The sequence below is a fragment of the Theobroma umbraticum genome, unplaced genomic scaffold (genome assembly GCF_002168275.2).
Source record: "Theobroma umbraticum cultivar Fairchild unplaced genomic scaffold, ASM216827v3 scaffold_50.0, whole genome shotgun sequence".
Taxonomy (NCBI): Eukaryota; Viridiplantae; Streptophyta; class Magnoliopsida; order Malvales; family Malvaceae; genus Theobroma; species Theobroma umbraticum.
This window is the reverse complement of record NW_018397261.1, coordinates 5,227,157-5,246,242: the sequence shown is the minus strand read 5'-3', so window position 1 is coordinate 5,246,242 and position 19,086 is coordinate 5,227,157. Positions and strand designations below refer to the sequence as shown.

Below are 19,086 nucleotides of genomic sequence, written 5' to 3'. Positions count from 1 at the left end.
TCAGGAAAGAATGGCCACTCAATCGCACCTTTCTTTCAACTTTTGGTCATGAACTCTAGGGCATGGTCCTGATGCACAAAAAACCACCACCAAACAAAGAACAGTTATTAAAGAGTCCCGCACTCTAAAAACTGACTAATGTTGTAGTTAAAGCTGAGAAATAATGCAGCTAAGGAAAATTAATAATTATAACCCAAAAACTTAAAAGCTTAACCGTCTCAGCTACTATAGAACTCAACTACAGAAAAGAAAAAAAAACTCTTATTATGTTATCAATTTCTCAAACCTACGATTTTCTTTTACCTTTCTCAGCAACCAAACAGCAAGAGAAAAGTTAAATAACATAAAATTAAAAACGCACCGAGATCACTGCGAGTGTTGACGAAGAGGTCGTGAGGACAAAAGCGAACCATATAAAATCCACAAACTTCTTTATCATCCCATCGAATTTCCCTGTAACCCTTTTTCTCTTCCTCCGTTAAATTACGAGCTATAAAATTCAAAAAATCGTCAGAAAATTTTTAAAAATAAACTCATCCAAACACAAGAAATTAAACTAATCTCAGAGAAATAAAAACGATATTTCTAAATACCCGTTCCCATGAGTTCGTCAAGCAAAGCACGCTGTGCGTCCATGGCTTAGAGTTGAAAATAGCGAGAAAGTTTAAAGAGTTTTGACGATTTTCCCGTAAATAGACCTCCTAATTTTTGCAATTCAAAATGCAAATCGAATGTTAATCCATATAAGTCAAAGAGGGAGAGGTTTAGGGTTTTCTACGAAGGAGGAGTTGGAGTGGATTTTAAGGCAACCGCGAAGTGTCATCTGGGGTTCGGTCCCTTTAGCTGGGATCTAGAGAGAGAGAAAGAGGAAGGTCAAAACGGCATTCCCTGTTGCATAAAAACGACATTAGGATGGACGTATATAAAGGGCATAGCCTCACAGGGCAAACCTTCTTAATGAATGACGTAGGGACTTTGCCAAATTCAATAATTACATGAAAAAACTTTGATACTATTTTTAATTTTATATTTCCGTATGTTGGTTATTATTTTCTTTATTTACTATATATTTTCTTAACATACAAAAGTGTATTGAGCTTTTAGTTATTTGGTCATGTAGCTCAAAAAGAATTTATTGTACTTTAGTTATATAATGGGAAGTTATCATGATTTTTTTTATAAATTCTATTTATATTTTTAAAATTAATTAAACTTGAATTTTTTAAATAAAAATAATAAAATACATTATTTTTCTATTCAATCAAACAAAATATCTCAATAGTTAAAATTTAAAAGAAAGAATGACATTTATGACACATAAGTAAACTATCTGTCATTGAATAACTTAAAGACTCAATATACTACACATGACTAGTAAAAAGTTCATAGTCTTGATTAAAGAAAAAAATTGAGACTATGGATTCCACTAGCATTACATTCTAAATGCCAGATAGAGTGAGTAAACCACTTTGATAAGCTTTCTAATTCTTTTTATATAATCCATTAATTAAATCAAAAATTACATAATATAAGCTTATTATATTATTTAAAAAAATAATTTCATTCATTTCTTCTCATAATTCAAACTCAAAATTTAACATCTGATCAAATTTTAATCATTTAAATGTCCCTCCGATTACTATTTAAACATGCTAATAATACAAATTGTGAAGTCTAAACCTCAAGGTTTGCACCATGGCACTAGGTTGTTTAAGTGGAATTGCATATCCCCACGAATATTTTTATTTTTTACTGGTCCTAGTAAGATGAAACTGGTTCTTACTTTTCACAACTTTTGGATGTATAAATTTTATGGGTTATCTGATCGAGTATACGAAGGCTATTTGCTCACCTTCGTTAAGAGACATAATTTGCTCCTGTGTTAGATGTGGCACAACCCTAGCTAGCTTCAACGCCAGCATTATACAAATAGATTAATGGTGGTTTTGTGGAACTAAACTTTATATTCTGGGAGCTTTGTCTCGCTCTACAACCTTTAATTAAGGCTAGTTCTCTTTTGTTATTAGTACTTAAGGTCAAATTGAAGATGATGATGATCGTTATCTCTTATTTTTATATTATAATTTAATTTTATCTTAAAAATAATTTTTTTTGAATTGAACCCTAAACTTAATTTATAATTTTGTATTTATTTTTTAATTATTTTTCATGAAAAATTTTAAATTTTTGAGAAATCATTTGGTTGTAGGGAGACTATTCCTTTTAAATTGCCCTGAATAAAAAAATTTAATGCATGTGGCATGTGTGCTTCACTCTATGGCCTATGCATGTTTATTGTTAATAATTGGTATTCCATACTAATAATCTTGATATTCAAGTTAAAATATTAATTCATAATATCTTTTGTACATAATTAAGATTTGTTTTGAAATGTGAATAACGACTAGAATGGTAAAACGATCTTTTACAATTATCATTAAGGACTTAATTTAATTTAAAATTGTTATAACTTTGCTATTGGTAGATAAGAAGTGTTATCATATACGAAGAAGAAATTTGTCCACTTGGCAGTACAATTGCTGGCGGTGAAGGTTTTTTTGTGCACAAGACAAACTAAATAACACAGAAAAAACTACTGGCTCTAACGAGCTAAACAGGGTCCAACCACAAAGCAACCATTTCGGATTTCACACAATTATCCCCAAAACAAAATTTCTGTGGCTCTCCTTTAATTTTAAATGGACAATTAAAACCTGTCAAGAAACCAAACGAGCTCTTCACTGAGTTCATCATCATCAACAACAACCAAATCGATCCTTAAACCTATTACTTCAACAATGAATGACACAGTAGACAAGCTGGTCATCTTTCTAGCAAAGAGAGATGGCATTGACAAGCTTGTCAAGACCTTCCAATATGTTTCCAAGCTTGTTCACTGGCAAGTGGAAACCACTCACCCGGATATTGCAAATAGGTTCAAGCAATGGGAGGTTGCCTCGGGTCTTAGCAGAAAAGCCTTTAGAAGTGGCAGGTTCCTCACTGGTTTCAATGCCCTAAGAAGAAACCCTGGCTCCAGTCCAACTTTCAAGTTCCTAGCTGTTCTTGCTAATGCAGGAGAGATGGTCTATTTCTTTTTTGACCACTTTCTTTGGCTATCAAGAATTGGAACTTTGGATGCCAAGTTGGCAAGGAGGATGAGCTTCATATCTGCCTTCGGTGAGTCTTTTGGTTATATTTTCTTCATTGTTTCAGATTTCATCATCATGAAAGAAGGGCTAGAAGCAGAGAGGAAGCTTATTGCTTCAGCGGAAGAAGATTCAAAAGATGCAAAAGTGAAGATAAGAAGCATCAGAGCTGACAGGGTGATGAGGTTGATGGCAGTGGCAGCGAACATTGCTGATTTGATTATCGCACTAGCAGATATCCAGCCGAACCCATTCTGCAACCATCCTGTTACTCTCGGTATCAGTGGACTGGTCTCAGCATGGGCTGGTTGGTACCGAAATTGGCCCTCCTAGACGAAAATTATAGGGAAAACGATGAACAAGGTCTTGGAGATGGAAACTCGTTCAAAATCTTGATGTTAACTAGCTCGAAAACAGTGAGGATTATCGATTTTGCGTTTGTTTTGTTCTATACTTGAAGGAGGGATGGTTTTGCACTTTTACTGCTAAAATCAGTTTATGTTTTAAATTGAAAATGATGGTACAGGTTTGGTGAAATATTTCTTTCATTCGCAAATTAATAAAACTAACAATCTATGTCAATAATTGGACTGCCATAGTGCCATTTGAATTATAATCAAGCTTTACAACTAATTGAAATAAGGTAGGTGGGGACATGGGGTGGGGGAACAAGAGTTTTCGGCTAAAATTTTTTCATATTTTCTGATAGTATTACTTGTAACTTTGTTTATTCCTTACAAGATTATTTGGAGATCAAGACCTGTAAGTTATGTGATGATGAAACAACGAATAAAAACAAAAAGAAAATAGAAAAAATGAAATGATATCTGTAGAAAACTTCGGCAAAGAAATCATTCTACCCTTGGTGCCTGGCCCTTTTCCATGGGTACACTTCCCTGATTTATTGTGTGAAAACCATGAGAAATGAGAAATTTCTCTCCATTTGGCTAGTGAATCTCTTCACACTCAAGGTTAGGAACTAGTGAAATTTTGCTATTTCTCATTTCTACCATCGACAAAGGATAAACAGGGTAGCAATCACTTTCTCCATCATTAATTCCATGTCCAAACTCACATGTTTCCTGTTTTTATAAAAACAATAAGTAAATCACTGAAGAGAACCTAAATTGACACTTTTCTTTATATAATAATGCAATTATAATGTGATAATTACGCCTAAAAATCAAACTCATATGTTGAAATCATGAGTAAACATGGAAATACATACCTTTCTGTTTATTCATGGAAAACTAGGGGAAAAAAATGCTACTTGCTTTGGATTGTTATTGTCATTACTTGCAATATGAGAGCATGTGTTTTTTTTTTTGTTATTTTTCTGAGAAAATAACGTTGGATTCTTAATCACGTGATTTTATTTTCTCTGTTGATTTCATCATGGAAATCATAATTGGGAAGAAAAAAAAATAAAGCCAATGCAACTCTCTCTAATATGTTGCAACAAAGAATAAAAAGGCAGAAAAAGAAAAGACAAAAAAGGCATGAAACTAAGAAATGTACTACTAATCAATATTCTAGATTAAATTAACGTACATAAGATATGGGGCATGTAGGTTACTGTGGACAGAAGAGAATGCGAGACTGTGACACCTGTTTTTTTTTTAAATTTTTTTGCATGAAATGATTAACGACACGATGTCATTTATTGTCATTTTTTTATAATTAAAAAAATAAAATTTAAATTTTATTTTTTAAATAAAAAGATAATATATCAATTAATGAATCAAATGTTTAAATGCATTAATTATCAATTTTAATAGTCAAAAAATTCTAAAAGTTGAGTTAATTAGAGGAGAGAGCAGAGGGAAATGGTACAAGCTCTACTACATTGATTTACCATTCTTTCCAAAATTTGGAGTATTCCATTTAAATCCGCCGTTTACTTTCCTTACCATAAACAATAAGAATGCAGGAATCATTTTTTGTTGCCAATATCCCTAAATTAGTTTGCTCATTCTATTATCAAAGCAATAAAAATAACCAACTTACTTTTTATGCAACCAAAACATCCAACCCAACTTAATTTACTTTATATTATCTACGTCTAGGTATTAAATTACAACTTTGCTCCGAAAATGTATATATTTCAAATTTAATTATTTAATTCTTTTATTTTTTTGATATAATGCTTAAAAAAGTTTTTGAACTATTTAAAAAAATTCAAATAAAATTTTATTTTTTGTTATGTTCAATCAATTTTTTATATTTTTTTAAAATAGAGTAAATAGTTATTTCGATTAATTCAATTTTAAATATCTAATAATCGAACTCATGTTTAAAAATAATCGAAACAGAACCAAATTTCACAAATAACCAAATTAACAAAAATTGAATTAATTTGGTTAATTCAGTTTGGTTTCTGAAAATTGAACTTGAAATTTTTTTTTGTTTGTATATATTTATTTATGTTATATTTTTTTTATAAATCAATACTATAAAAATATTAAAAATTATGATAAACGATTAAAATAAGTAAAATGGATACTCATACAAATAGCAAAATAATTAAAAAATATGAATGAAAACAATAGCAGATAGTTTTTAAATTATTTCCCATGCAACAATCCGGTTATACCCTAATTCCAATTCAATTAGGAAAATTTCTAATCAAAATCGACTTGAATTAACTTTAATAACCAAACTACTCTAATTGAATTATCCAAATAACTTAACCAAAAAAATCGAACTCACTTCGATCTAGTTTGATTTGTATCTGTACACCTTTAATTTTTTTAATCAAATAAACTTTTATAACTAATGTTTAACTCTTTATTATTAATTCCAATGTCTATTTTCATTTTATGATAATGTAACATCAACGTGACATTGATATAAAACGTGAAAAATACAATATCATAATGTTACAATGTAATATCAATATATAACACCATTATCGATTATGACATATTAATATATTATGTTAATGTCATATTAATTTTATATAACATATAATGGCAGATGATATTTTAAATAAATCAAAAATTAGATTTCAAACCTATTTGATTTAAAATAAAAATAAAAATATAATATAATAATTTATTTAAATGATTTAGACATTTTTTAAATATTATATATTTTTTTCATTTAACGTATTAATCATAAATATCGCCGCAATAAGGCGGGTAATCTTGCTAGGTAGTACTTTTGACACGTGGAAGTTCGCCGTTTTGTGTCAAAACGGCAGTCGAGCACTTCCCGGTTGATCTAAACCCATTTCTTAGCAGAATCCATGGGTCAAGGTTAGGTCAGTGGTGACATAGAGGAAACCGTAGAGATTAGACTAGACCGAGGAAGTGGAGAGGCTAGTTGACCCTGCAAGCCTCACTTCTTGTCGTACCCTATTTTCGGAGATTTTGATAATTGCCATTCTCCCTAACTTTCATCTTTTGTCTTCCTTGGAAACTTCTCCGAAGATCTCGTATATTACGGGGGTGGTAAGACTTTGAATACTCATCTATCTTCTTTCTTTTCAACTCTGTAGCATTTTCTTCTTCTTGGTTTTGTTTTTATCTCAAAAAATTTTATAAGCTGTAAAGGAGAGGAGGGTTGATGTTTTTGATTTGATATTTTGGGGTGTTTGGATCAGATGGCGGACGCACAATCGAGATACGTTAAGCTGACAAAAGATCAGGCGCCTTTAGAGGATATCAGACCTGGTGAACTTAATCAGCCCATTGATGTTCCTCAGGTCTCCCTCTCTCTCTTAAAAAAAAAAAATCGGCTTTTCAATTTTTTTTCCAGAGATTTTGAGTGTTTAATCTATAGAAAAATCTGGTATTTTCTTTCTGATTCGATTGTTTTAGAGAAATTTGTTGCTGTGGAATTTGAAATTGTTCGACCATGTAGCATTTTTATTTGTTTCTTCGAATGCTTTAAGATTACAGTTGTACCATACGGTGGTTGAAATAATATTTGAAAATTTGTGAGGATAGTGGTGTAGCTACTTCTTTTAGGATGATAATTGGGTTAAACCTTTACTTAAAGTCCAGCAAATTTGCACACGAATTATCGGCTGTTTGAAGGATTTTTGGGGGGGACATTCAGATCTGTCTGGAATACCTATTTTAAAAAGTTTGTGAAATGCTATAGTGGTTTTCCTCTCTGTGCCCAGGAAACATCCTTTAGCGTGTAGATCTTTTGCATTAAGATCTTGTTCATCATGAAAATTATGAACTTGGAAGTGTTTAAGTCAAAAATAATAAAGATAAGATGCCTTCCTGCCTCAATTTGAAGGTTGCTGGTTGTTTTCGAGCTTGGAAAAAAAATTTTCGGATGTCTGTGCATGTTGGGATATAGCTTGACCATTCTGGTCAAAAGGTCATTTATTTATAAGAATTAAAGGATGATATAGCATGACATTTTGTGCAAAAAAGGTCTTTTTACTTGTTGGGAGATGCACATTGATGTAGTTGCTGATATGGTGGATTGTTTTATAGTTGCATGTTCGAAAGTGCAATGAATGTGGACAGCCTTTACCTGAAAACTTTGAGCCTCCTGCTGTTGAACCTTGGACGACTGGAATCTTTGGCTGTGCTGAAGATACAGAAAGTTGTAAGTGGATATGTCATAGTGTTTGCTTTGTCAATCTATGACTTTGCCATTGTTCTTTTATATTGTAGCTAATTGTGTAGGAATGCTTACATGCTTGTACCGATGAACAATTTTTTATGTATCCTATTAGCTAACTGATGAGTCATTCTCCAAATCTAATCACTCAATGATTCTATACATGTTAGTACATGTCTCTTAAGTGAAACAAAGGGAGAGTGCTTTTATTTGGCAGCTGCTGCATGAAAATGGTTGTGTTTGGCCCACCCTTATGCTACTGTCCTTTCATGAAACCAGTTGTGTTTTAAATTAGCATATTGACTTGCTCTGCAGGCTGGACGGGACTGTTTTGTCCATGTGTTCTATTTGGGCGTAATATTGAGAACTTGAGAGATGATACCCCTTGGACTACACCGTGCATTTGTCATGCTATTTGTGTCGAAGGTGGCATTGCATTGGCAGCTGCCACAGCAGTCTTCCATGGTATTGATCCGAAGACATCATTTCTCATTTGTGAGGGTTTGTTGTTTGCTTGGTGGATGTGTGGCATATATACTGGTCTTGCTCGACAATCCTTACAGAAAAAGTATCATCTCAAGGTAGTATCTAAGCTTACTTTGCCCATATGTACTTATTAATAAGGCAAAACAAACAAAAGCTTTAAGTATAGAATATCCAGCTTAAGTAGTTGCACAGATAATACTTGTTGCTTTTATAGCTTTCACATGGTACAATATTTTAATCAAATAAGCATTTGTATTATTGCGAAATATAGTATTAGTAGCATAGTAAGGTCCAAGTCCAACTAAATGTTATGTTTATGATTGACGTATTAGCTTATATCCATAGAAGTAAATTTTAAACATTAAAGTTTGTCTTAAGCTCAATCTATCAATTTGAACCTTTTAAGACTTTTTATTGGTGAATTCTATCATTTGTAATTTAGTACTGATTATTCTTTGCATTTTACCAGATTAAACATGCAGCTTAGTCTGTTGTGTATTTTTGGCATAAAGCAAATCCTCCATTGCATGTGTTGGTCCGTATGCTAATTAATTAGAAAGTCATGCCTGAAAACTTAGTTGACTTTTGAATTTTCAATTTGTCTATTAATCTATATACCTGTACCGAAAATGAATTTTCCCAAAAATCCTGGGTTTTGGAAGTAAAGAGATTCTACTTCATTAGTTGACGGACTTCCATTTGTTAACTGCAGAACTCACCCTGTGATCCATGCATGGTGCACTGCTGCATGCACTGGTGTGCTCTATGCCAGGAGCATAGAGAGATGAAGGGACGTCTGTCAGACAACTTTGTCATGCCAATGACTATCGTCAACCCTCCCCCTGTTCAAGAAATGAACTCTGCCAGTGAAAACCAGGATTCAACACCACCCTCCGGAACTAGCACCAACTTGGAGATGCGGCCGCTGTAAGATCCGTCACTGATGGTACAAAAGGCATTTTGGTGAATGATTTTCGTCTCGAAGGGGTCATATTTTCATATTCTTGTCATGTTTCTCAGTAGAATTGGCTAGCCTTTACACCCGAACTCCTCCGTACTCCATTGCTTACGCTCATGTTGGCACCTGGACAGATGCTTTACTTAATTCTCTGACCCGTGAGGCTCTTTATTAGATATACAGATGTGGTCACTTCAACTTTAATTGCTTCATTGTACAGATGGTGCAATTTTATTTTATAAAAGGTACTCCCATACAATCTTTGATGATTTGTTGTCAACGGCCAACCACCCCATTGAAAGAGAATGTAGGCTGTCTCACCTTTGATATCTTGATTATTGTTGCCATTTTAGTTGTGTTTCGGTTACTGAAATGAAGCAAGTAGATCAAACGTCAACCAATTGAAGAAAATTGAAGCTAAACTTTTCTGGAAATTCAATGGAAACCGTAAAAGGAGAAAACAAAGAAGAAGAAGAGAGAAGAGACATTCAAAGCAGTGGAAAAATAATTGGCAAAAGCACAAATTCATTTCTATTTTCAGAATTTAAACTTTCACAATATCAACGTGAAAAAGAAAATTTCACGCTAACCAATACACAGCTCAACGGTAATATAAACCAGACAAGCCACCTTGAAAAAACAGAAAATGAAAAGCAGACTAAAACGGCACCCCAAGGTGCGTATAAGACTCAGCTAAAATAAATCAAAACAAAACGACATGAGCAATACCCTTTTGAATACAACAGACATAAAAGCTAAACGATGGCGTTTTTTGACTGGATAAGCTGGTGGTGTGGCGTGATAATTTTTCTACTCAGTTTGGAACAGTAGAAAATATTCCCTTCTTTTAGCTCCCTAGTATCAGTTAGGCATACTACTTAAAAAGTCTTTATTTTGTTTTAAAAAATTTAAATAAGTTTTTATTTATTATTATTAATAATTAAAATTTTATATTTTTATTTTAAATCAAAATATTTTTTATATTTTTATTTTTAAATCAAAATATTTTTTATAATTAATAATTATTTTAATCAAAATATCACGTATAAATATAATATCTTTCACCTTTCAAACAATATTATGTTAATTTGTTATAAAATAAAATAATAAATAATATTTTAATTAAATATAATAAAAAATTATTTAAAATTTTTTATATTATATATATTAAATATTACCTCACACAGCTTGTGTTAATTACACGTCCTGGAAATGTTTCAACAAAATTGACGTGAAGGTTAGCATTTTCCATCCAGCCCGGTAGCGGTCGGCTCCTCCTTTCCTGATTGTATACAATGACGGCAATTCAATGCGTAAATAATCGTAGGTATGGGCAATCGGCACCCCACAAACAAATAATTGATCCAATAATGCCTGACTCTTTTCTCAAAGTTCCAAAGGCCTGAAACTTATAATACCTACCTACGGGCCTAGTCCCTATTATTATATCTGCAGTCTGCAGTTGTGCCTGATCGTATCTTTTCCCCACCATTTCAATCTTTCAATCTACTATAATTCTCTAGTTTTTCAATTACTTTGCTTCAAAATTCAAAATAACAATTTAAAAAACCCTGTTGTTTGTCTCTTTTTAAGTCAAAAGAAGCAAATGCAAACAGTGCTGGTCAAAGTTAGCTTAAAGTTCAAACTTCAAAACCTTTTCTGCTACCAACTTTGCACGCCCTTTTATTCCAGCAAAGCCTTTTGCTTTTCCCCTTTTTTTTTGCTCTTTTCCTCTCAAATTTCAGTTCAGTGAATGGAGAGACAACGCTCAGATAATGGAAGAAGAAATAGACAGCCAAAAGCCAAAGATTCTTCGCAATGCAGACTCCAGCGCGCTTCATCTCTGCCCCCGATTGCAAGAGCTCCACCTCCCCCACCCAACGAGCTGAAGCTTGCAGCAATAGCTATTAGTTTGAACGTTCGGCTGAGATCCGCTGACATGCCTCTGACAATGCAAGAGCGAGCTATCCGGCGAGCCAGAGCTCTCGTAGACGCCAACCAAGATAAAAACAAAAGACCCAATCCTACGCAGCTCGCAATGTGCCTTAAGAAGGTACCCAAAATCTTGCCTATTTGGTTCTCAAAAGTTTGTCTTTTTCTTTCTCTTTCTAATTTTTTAAAGTATTTAACTTTGAGGCTTGAAAAAATTGATGCAGGAATTTGATGCATTGTATGGACCAGCATGGCATTGCATTGTGGGGAAGAGCTTTGGGTCGTTTGTGACACACGCGAGTGGAGGGTTCTTGTATTTCTCTGTGGACAAGCTCTGTTTTCTTCTCTTCAAGACGGAGGTCCAACCGGTTGTTAAACCTCCTACATCGCTTAGATTAAAAATTAATAATGCCTAATGTTTTCGGTAGAGAATGAATTTGATCTTTGATTTCATCGTAAATGAAGGATGGCTTTACTCTATAATGGCGTTCTTCCCCAGCTCCTCAAAGTATATTGTGGAGTGAAAATGCTGTCTGTGTCATTCAGCATTTTCTTAAAAAGGCTAAAGATGAAACTTGGTGAAAGTTTTCAGCGCATTTGGCGTGATTTTATGTAAGGACTCTTTTACATTCCTGTTCATCTTTTCCGTTTATGCAAAGCTATCTTAGGCTTCAATACACTAATATTTGGATATGGAACCTGCACAACTGATTCGGGCTAGTTTCATCTCTTTGCACATTGAGGTACAAAAGCATGGCTCTTAACTTGAGTTTGCTTTTAATTTTGAAGCCTTCTTTCTTTCTTTTTTGATAAATATTATTCCCCACTTCAGTTGTTAATATTTTTACAAATTCCCAATTGCGTGACCATGTTTTAGCCAAAAATTCGGAAGGGAAAAAAGGGATTGGAAAAGAGAATTGATGACAAACAGAGAATGAGACCAGACCTACATGATGTACAAAACATAGTCTGCTGTGCCCTTTTTCAGTTTCAGATCAAAGAAAATAAAAAGGCACCAACCACAAACAGTGGGACAAAGGCAGAATACAACTATTATACTGTTGGCGCCTAGGTTTCACTCTCTCTCTCTCTTATTGAATTTTGGCTGGGCTAGGTTTTTGCTGGAAGCCAGCATGATAAAATCCCTGAAGGACATCAGACAGCCTTAATCCGACCACCTAATAAACATAGTCTAGCACTTCTATTTCAGCTCCGGACATGTTGCCATTGTAAGTTGGACCTAACTACTTAAGAACTGGTCCCGTGACAATGAATTAAACCAGGTCTAGGCGTCAGTGAGTAGGCTGTAATTGGTCCAGTGCCCCGGGGCGTCAGCATGAATAGCCATGTTCTTTTCTTTTTGTTTCTCCACGTTAAGGAAACGGGTGGTCTACTCTCAAAAACTCCCCTAAAAAGGGATGAGACCAAGACGGGTCAAGACTGTCAAGGCACATGTTAAGGCCAAACAATGGCTTGATTCAAGAAAAGATAAGCGAAAATGTGCACGGAAGGACAGAGCCAAGGTGCCTCGCAAACAAACCCAAAGCAATCAATTGATCTGAACAGAAAACTTTTAGTGTATTTTTTTCTATCTCAAGGTAAACGTCAGTTTTAGTATTTGATTGTTAACAAGTGCTAACATTTCAGGGTTATACATGTAATTCTATAACTTAAAAAATATTATCCTTCTGGATTACTGATGATTCCTAATTTTTTTAATTACTACTATTTTTGTTTGAATGTGTATTTATGTATTGAAAAAAAAAAAGGAGAGGATTCCGTTCAAAAGAAAACATGACAAATGGAAAAAAGAAATCATCGAATGAAAAAACGCCATGTCGGCCTAAAAGTCGTAGTTGATACTTGATTGGACTCGCACTCAATGATAATCATTAAAGCCAGTATTAGTCAAATCCTATCTACAATCTTCCTCAAATTTCCGAATGGAGTAGAACAATTACTACCGTTTCTTCCCTCCCGCGCTCCGCTTCCGAAACCGTTATTTCAACATCCATGGCCAGAGGAATCCCCACCTACGACGGCTATGGCAGCTCTCGTGACGGCTGCGGCGGCAGTGGAAGGCAATACATAACAGCGCAGTGCTATCCCTCTGCCTCTTCTTCGTTTCAGCGCGTTGATTCTTTCTACTATTCATCATTGAATCGGGGTACTGTCGGAGACGTGTTTTTCGGCACCGACGATATTGGGGACACTAGAGATTCAATGTACAAGGAAGATGTGATGGACAGTTACCGTAGAGAAACCGCCATAAAATCTTTGAGGCGGCAATCAAAGAAGAGATCCATCTCGACTTTCGGGTGTGTCGAGTTCTTGAAACTTTTATGGTGTTGCTGCAGATGTATAATATAAGATGATTATTGATCGATTAATTTCTAGTTAGTAGCATCGCATTTGACTGTATCTCCCTGCTCAAAAGAGTTGGGAATTTATATATATAAAAAAAAGTTAATAAATAAGCAGAAAATTAAATTTCTGTATTTTCCCGATTCTTTGACTCCTTCCCTTATATCCACAGCTCCGATCAGTTCATTATCAGATCAAATCAAATAGTTGCAGTAGTTAAAAAGATGGAAAAAAAAAACCAGCTTTCTAGAGTTCTCTCTATGTTTAAACCTCTCGAGGCCCAGCAACCCGTTTTCTACCAGCATTAAACAAATTGGGGTTTACTTGTTTTAGTTGTTTAAGTGCAGAACGACGCAATTTGGATTTGGGAGATTTGGACCGGCACGATACGGGATTTCAATTTCCGGAGTTTCCTTCTTTCCTTTCATTACTATTTATCACTTCAACCGTCACCTTTTCTATGCTTTTTTATTATTTTATGCTCCTAGTACATTCTCGAGGAGTTTTCATCCCAAAGTCGGTTGAGTAAGATCTGAGCTGGCATTGGATTTTATACTAATTAGTATTTATAACCATTCCATGTATGATAGTAACTTTTATAGCATTTTTGGTGGCATTTCTCTTTTATTTTTAAGGAAATTTTGTTATTTTATTTGGTTGTGAAATAGTTCAAGGAATAGTCATTTCACATGTATGATATCACCCTCCCTATAGTATTAGCTATTTCATGATTGATGCATAAACACAAAAAATAATAAAAATAAAAATATCTCTTATAAGTTTGAAAAATTACAACTTTATGGGTATAAAATATTATTTTCTCTCTCCTCTGTTTCAACTTCTAATAAAATATTAATATTAAATTATAAATAAAATATTAATATTTAAAATATCAATTATTAATATTTAAAATAAATTATAAATTATTACTATTTAAAAATAAAATAGATTAAAAATAAATAAGCATAATAACATTTAAATTATTTGTAAAATATTAATAATTAAATTATCAATTATTAATATTTTATCAATTATTAACATTTAAATTATATGTAAAATAAATTAACAATTATTAATATTTAAAAATAAATAAAATAAAAATCATAATAATATTTCAATTAAATAAAATATTCATATTTTAAAATATTAATTATTAAGTTATAAATAAAATAATCATATTTTAAATAAATAATCATTTATTAATATTTAAAAATAAAATAAAATAACTTATCATAATATTATTTAAATTAAATAAAATATTAATATTTTAAAATATTAATGATTAAATCATAAATAAAATATTAATATTTAAATGATCAATTATTAATATTTAAAAATAAAATAAAATGAAAATAATCATAATATTTAAATTAAATAAATATTAATAATTATATTATAAATAAAATATTAATATTTAAATTATCAATTATTAATATTTTAAAAAATTATCAATTAATAATATTTAAAAATCAAATGAAATAAAAAATTAATCATAATAAATTTAAATTAAATAAAATATTAACATTTGAAAATATTAATGATTAATTATAAATAAGATATTAATATTTTAATTAAATTATAAGTTATTAATATTTAAAAATTAAATAAAATAAATAACCATATATATAATAAAGGGCATTTTTATCTTTTTATTTTCTATTCATTTCATATTCCAAAGTTGTTGTTATCAATCAAACACTATAATAAGTCATAATAATTATTTTTGTCATATTTCATTCATTATACTAAACTATATAATAACTATGCTATTTTATTCTCACATAATAATTATTCTAATCTATTTTTGTCTATTCTATCAACCAAACGTAACTATAGAGTTTAATTTAAATAATGCTAACATAAACCATGATTGAAACATCGATAACACAATAAAAAGTAGCTAATTCTTACTAAATATAAACTGACTTGTTGTCCAAATTACTATTAAAATGCTAATCAACTAATTATATAAAAAATTAAACTTGATTCGATTATACTTTCTTTCAAATAAAAAATGCTAATTAAATAGAAATATGATATGTAAAAGCTCTGAAAGAGAAAAAAGAGAATATTAAAAACGTTATAGAAACAATTATCTACAGTAGCTATTTTGTTTTAATGTTCTTTTATATTTTTTTCGAATCACAAACTTGTGATATTAAATGAAAATAAAATTCTGCAAGCTCTTTGTTCTTATTGGTATATTTTAGAAAATATAAGGGAAGAAAGTGAGTTAAAAACTTAATAACATTGGAAAACCAAACTTGGGTTGTTTTTTCCCTTTTAACTGTACTTCTTAGGTTTAAGAAAATTCAGAATTGGAGTATCAGACATATTCCAAGGTCAGCCAAAAAGAAGTCGATGAGCGTGCTAAGCAAGGGTTCAAAGGCCAAGTTACTTGTTGTGGATTCCAGGAGGTAACCACTCTTAACCCATATATAACTAACGTTGAACTTGAGACTCAAGGTAATGATTGATGAATTCATCGTGATTTTCGTGATATTGTTTGTATTCGGGAATTGTGTGACAATGATGGCAGCCATTGTTACTTGCTTACATGACTTTTTGGTTTGTTTCTGTTTGTGAGTACCCATTGATGGTGAGGATGGTGGAATTGTGATTAGTGAGTCAATTGTGGCTGATGTTGATCTTGAGTGGTGCGAATTGTCAAGTGCCCACGAATGGTGATCCTTAGAGAATATTCTTTTATTGATAACTTTTAAATCAAATTAAATGATAGTGATAAAATTACACTAATTCAAAAATAAATGATAAATTTGATTTATTATCTTAAATAGAATAATAAATTTAAACCTTATTTTACTTTCAATTATGATGAAAATTGATTGAAATGAAGTTCACATTGTAATTTGTAAGAAACCATAGAGGACTTTCTTTGCCATCAATTTAACCTTAGAACTAAAAGAGAGATTAGGAATAAGATTTGAGTTTTAGGTAAGAGTTCAATTAGATGAATGATAAGTTAGTACATATATCACATGGTTGCTACTTTCTCCCTACTAATCCAATAAAGTGTGTGTGCATGTCCACATTTATAAGCTAATAAGGTGTGAGATTGAAACACCGTATGTATGACATTCTCTCCCATATAATCCGGTAATAAGACATCGTCGTCATCGATCGCTTCACTTGTGTTCCCTCTTAAAACGCTTGACCTAAAACAAATTTAGATTAAATATATTCTAATATCATTTTGTTCTGAGACAATTACTTTATCTTTAAAAACTAAATTCACAAAATGTGCAGCATACAAGTTTATAAATTTTTTAAAAATTTGTATCTATTTGACATTAAATTGAAATATCATATCTATTTTTTAAATATTTGACGTGACATAAATCTTGTCCTATTTTGTATAGAACATGAAAAATTATTGTAAAATCATGTGAAACTTTGAAAGATGTAGATGTCCATAGTGCTACTTAATTTTAACTGTCACAAATTCACAAGTCTATTTTCCAACAGAGTGGATATGAATTATTACAGTAGAAAAGCATAAATGAATCAAAAATAAGAAAGAAAAATGGCACTAAGGCAATATAAAAAAAGTACATACTAGTACAAAACTGTCACTAAAAACTAATATCCAGCAGTTTACATGTTTCAGCAAATTGGATCAGCATAACGGTTTAAACCGCAAAACACCCAGAAATTCGCAACCCAGCCTCCACGTGGCTAGTGGGCGGTTAATTTTTGAACTTCAACGTAGCAAACTTTTTGGCTTGTTATAAACTTCCTTGCCTTTCAATCCATCATGTCCTCTGTGTGCAAACGATTTCAAGTCTCTCTTCTACTTATAAAATAACGATAAAAATTTCATTTTCATGCTTCTTGGCGCAATGGCTCCTGCATTGTTGACTGCCCGTTTCCAGGAATCTGTTACTGCCAATGCTCTCAGAGCCTATCTTGCAGAGTTCATTTCCACATTCTTTTATGTGTTTGCGGTTATTGGTTCTGCCATGGCTTCACGTTAGTGCTTTTAATTGTCTCCTTTATTTATCTGCGGTTTTTCAAAATGCTTAAAAATGATTCCTATTTGCCAGGGAAATTGATGTCAGATGCGGCAACAGATCCGTCTAGCCTGGTGTTAGTTGCCATTGCAAACACCTTTGCTCTGTCGTCGTCGGTGTACATTGCTGCAAACGTCTCCGGTGGACATGTGAACCCGGCCGTCACCTTTGGCATGGCAGTTGGAGGTCATATCAGTGTCCCAACGGCTATGTTTTACTGGGTTTCTCAAATGTTGGCCTCTGTCATGGCCTGCCTTTTGTTGAAGGTCACTACTGTTGGACAGGTACGAAACGACTCTGTTCCATTTGAAAGATTGGAAAAAACAAAAATTACTGCTAACATTTATGGGAATCAACTTTTATCATGGTGTTATACATTTACATGCACAGAATCTTCTCTAGTTCTGTTTTTCCTCTCCTTCAGTCGTAGACTTTGCACTACACTGAGAAACGTGCAATCCAATTTTGTTTTACGTATTAAACCCTATGTTTGATTGGAGGGAACAGAAAAGGAGTTGAAACAGAGAAAATTTCTTATAAACAAGATGAAAAACTGTAAGAAAGAAAGAAGTCCAGTTTAAAATAAACAATTACTAGTTTAAATACAATGATAGTTCTTTCAATTTTCCTCCAATTCAAGGAAATTATTGGATTTTTTGGGATATGGAGATGTGAAAAACTATTAATTTTCCTTTCTTCTTTTTGTTCTTTCCTGCCAAACTGGTAATTGTATTTCTCCTCACCTTTCGTCCCCTATTTCCTTTCTGCTGCTTTTCCCATCCTACCAAAAACAATGTATAACATAAATCATGCTAAAAAATGATAATGAGGCTTTCTTAAAGAAGCTTTACAAGAACAATCAAATTTTAAGGCTAGTGCTAGAGGTTTTTGGGAGGTCAGACACTTCTGACCCTGAGAGAAAGAAAATTTATGTAACATTGCCTGTAATTTTTGCAGCATGTCCCAACTTTTACAATTGCAAATGAAATGACTGGATTTGGAGCATCCATGGTGGAAGGTGTGCTCGCATTCGCTTTGGTGTACACCGTTTATGCTGCTGGCGACCCTAGAACCGGTCCATTGGGGGTCATTGGACCCTTGGCAATAGGGTTGATGGCAGGAGCCATGGTCTTGGCTGCAGGGCCGTTCTCTGGAGGGTCAATCAACCCTGCATTGGCTTTTGGCTCTGCTGTCGTTGCCGGTCGCTTCAAGAACCAAGCCGTTTACTGGGTTGGACCCCTGATTGGAGCAGCAGTTGCGGGGCTTGTCTACGACAACGTTGTGTTTCCCGGTCAAGCAGCATCAGTTTCTGGGAGAGGGAATTCAGAGGGAATTGGGCTTTAACTGCTTTTCACGTGTACTTAATTTGCTTTCATAATGCTCTTTTAGGCCATGTGTAATTCTTTTAAGATTTAGCTGTAGGAAACTTGGTACCAACTAATTAATTTAGTCTTATGTTGACAGCTCAACAGTTTAACTCTGCTGTGACTCAATGCTTATACTTCTGATTCCACAACTACTTTTATTATTTTTTGCACCAGCCAAATCATTTGTAGTACCTACTAGGAACCTTTTCTATTTATTT

General features: G+C 32.7%; 5 protein-coding genes across 7 annotated transcripts in view; 4 read left to right on the top strand and 1 right to left on the bottom strand.

Annotated features, from left to right (window-relative positions):
• LOC110418150 (LUC7 N terminus domain-containing protein) overlaps positions 1-889 on the bottom strand; it is a 5,151-nt gene extending 4,262 nt beyond the window's left edge. For 2 of the 3 annotated variants that reach the window (XR_002445364.2, XM_021430790.2), the window contains exons 1-3: positions 594-889; positions 362-490; positions 29-68 (exon numbers count right to left, since the gene is read on the bottom strand). Coding sequence is in view for 1 of the 3 variants with exons in the window: in XM_021430790.2 (XP_021286465.1) it covers positions 29-68; positions 362-490; positions 594-636 (212 nt within the window). In the remaining 2 variants the exon portion in view is untranslated. Of the gene's footprint in view, positions 1-28; positions 69-361; positions 491-593 lie in introns of those variants that run through there. The other variant, XM_021430791.2, reaches the window with a different exon arrangement.
• Positions 890-2,798: 1,909 nt separating this feature from the next.
• PEX11B (peroxin 11B) lies at positions 2,799-3,479 on the top strand. The gene has a single exon (XM_021431443.1). It carries the CDS (start codon positions 2,799-2,801, stop codon positions 3,477-3,479), a length of 681 nt encoding a protein of 226 aa, XP_021287118.1.
• A 2,893-nt stretch (positions 3,480-6,372) lies between these two features.
• Positions 6,373-9,503, top strand: LOC110417824 (PLAC8 family protein). The gene is made up of 5 exons (XM_021430378.2): positions 6,373-6,598; positions 6,751-6,852; positions 7,601-7,715; positions 8,046-8,311; positions 8,929-9,503. The coding sequence occupies exons 2-5, from the start codon at positions 6,751-6,753 to the stop codon at positions 9,145-9,147; spliced, it is 702 nt and encodes a 233-aa protein (XP_021286053.1). The 5' UTR covers positions 6,373-6,598; the 3' UTR covers positions 9,148-9,503.
• Positions 9,504-10,807: 1,304 nt separating this feature from the next.
• Positions 10,808-11,894, top strand: LOC110418555 (dynein light chain, cytoplasmic-like). Its single transcript, XM_021431316.2, has 2 exons — positions 10,808-11,227; positions 11,331-11,894. The coding sequence occupies exons 1-2, from the start codon at positions 10,928-10,930 to the stop codon at positions 11,520-11,522; spliced, it is 492 nt and encodes a 163-aa protein (XP_021286991.1). The 5' UTR covers positions 10,808-10,927; the 3' UTR covers positions 11,523-11,894.
• A 5,436-nt stretch (positions 11,895-17,330) lies between these two features.
• TIP5;1 (tonoplast intrinsic protein 5;1) lies at positions 17,331-18,912 on the top strand. Its single transcript, XM_021430284.2, has 3 exons — positions 17,331-17,460; positions 17,535-17,785; positions 18,459-18,912. The coding sequence occupies exons 1-3, from the start codon at positions 17,331-17,333 to the stop codon at positions 18,843-18,845; spliced, it is 768 nt and encodes a 255-aa protein (XP_021285959.2). The 3' UTR covers positions 18,846-18,912.
• Positions 18,913-19,086: the final 174 nt, after the last annotated feature.

What these genes read in the sequence shown, in the direction of transcription:
- PEX11B (XM_021431443.1), top strand. Translation starts at nt 2,799, where the DNA reads ATGAATGACACAGTAGACAAGCTGGTCATCTTTCTAGCAAAGAGAGAT.
- LOC110417824 (XM_021430378.2), top strand. Translation starts at nt 6,751, where the DNA reads ATGGCGGACGCACAATCGAGATACGTTAAGCTGACAAAAGATCAGGCG. An exon ending in AGCCCATTGATGTTCCTCAG is followed by an intron (nt 6,853 to 7,600) that starts GTCTCCCTCTCT and finishes ATTGTTTTATAG; the next exon opens with TTGCATGTTCGAAAGTGCAA. An exon ending in TGCTGAAGATACAGAAAGTT is followed by an intron (nt 7,716 to 8,045) that starts GTAAGTGGATAT and finishes CTTGCTCTGCAG; the next exon opens with GCTGGACGGGACTGTTTTGT.
- LOC110418555 (XM_021431316.2), top strand. Translation starts at nt 10,928, where the DNA reads ATGGAGAGACAACGCTCAGATAATGGAAGAAGAAATAGACAGCCAAAA. An exon ending in TCGCAATGTGCCTTAAGAAG is followed by an intron (nt 11,228 to 11,330) that starts GTACCCAAAATC and finishes AAATTGATGCAG; the next exon opens with GAATTTGATGCATTGTATGG.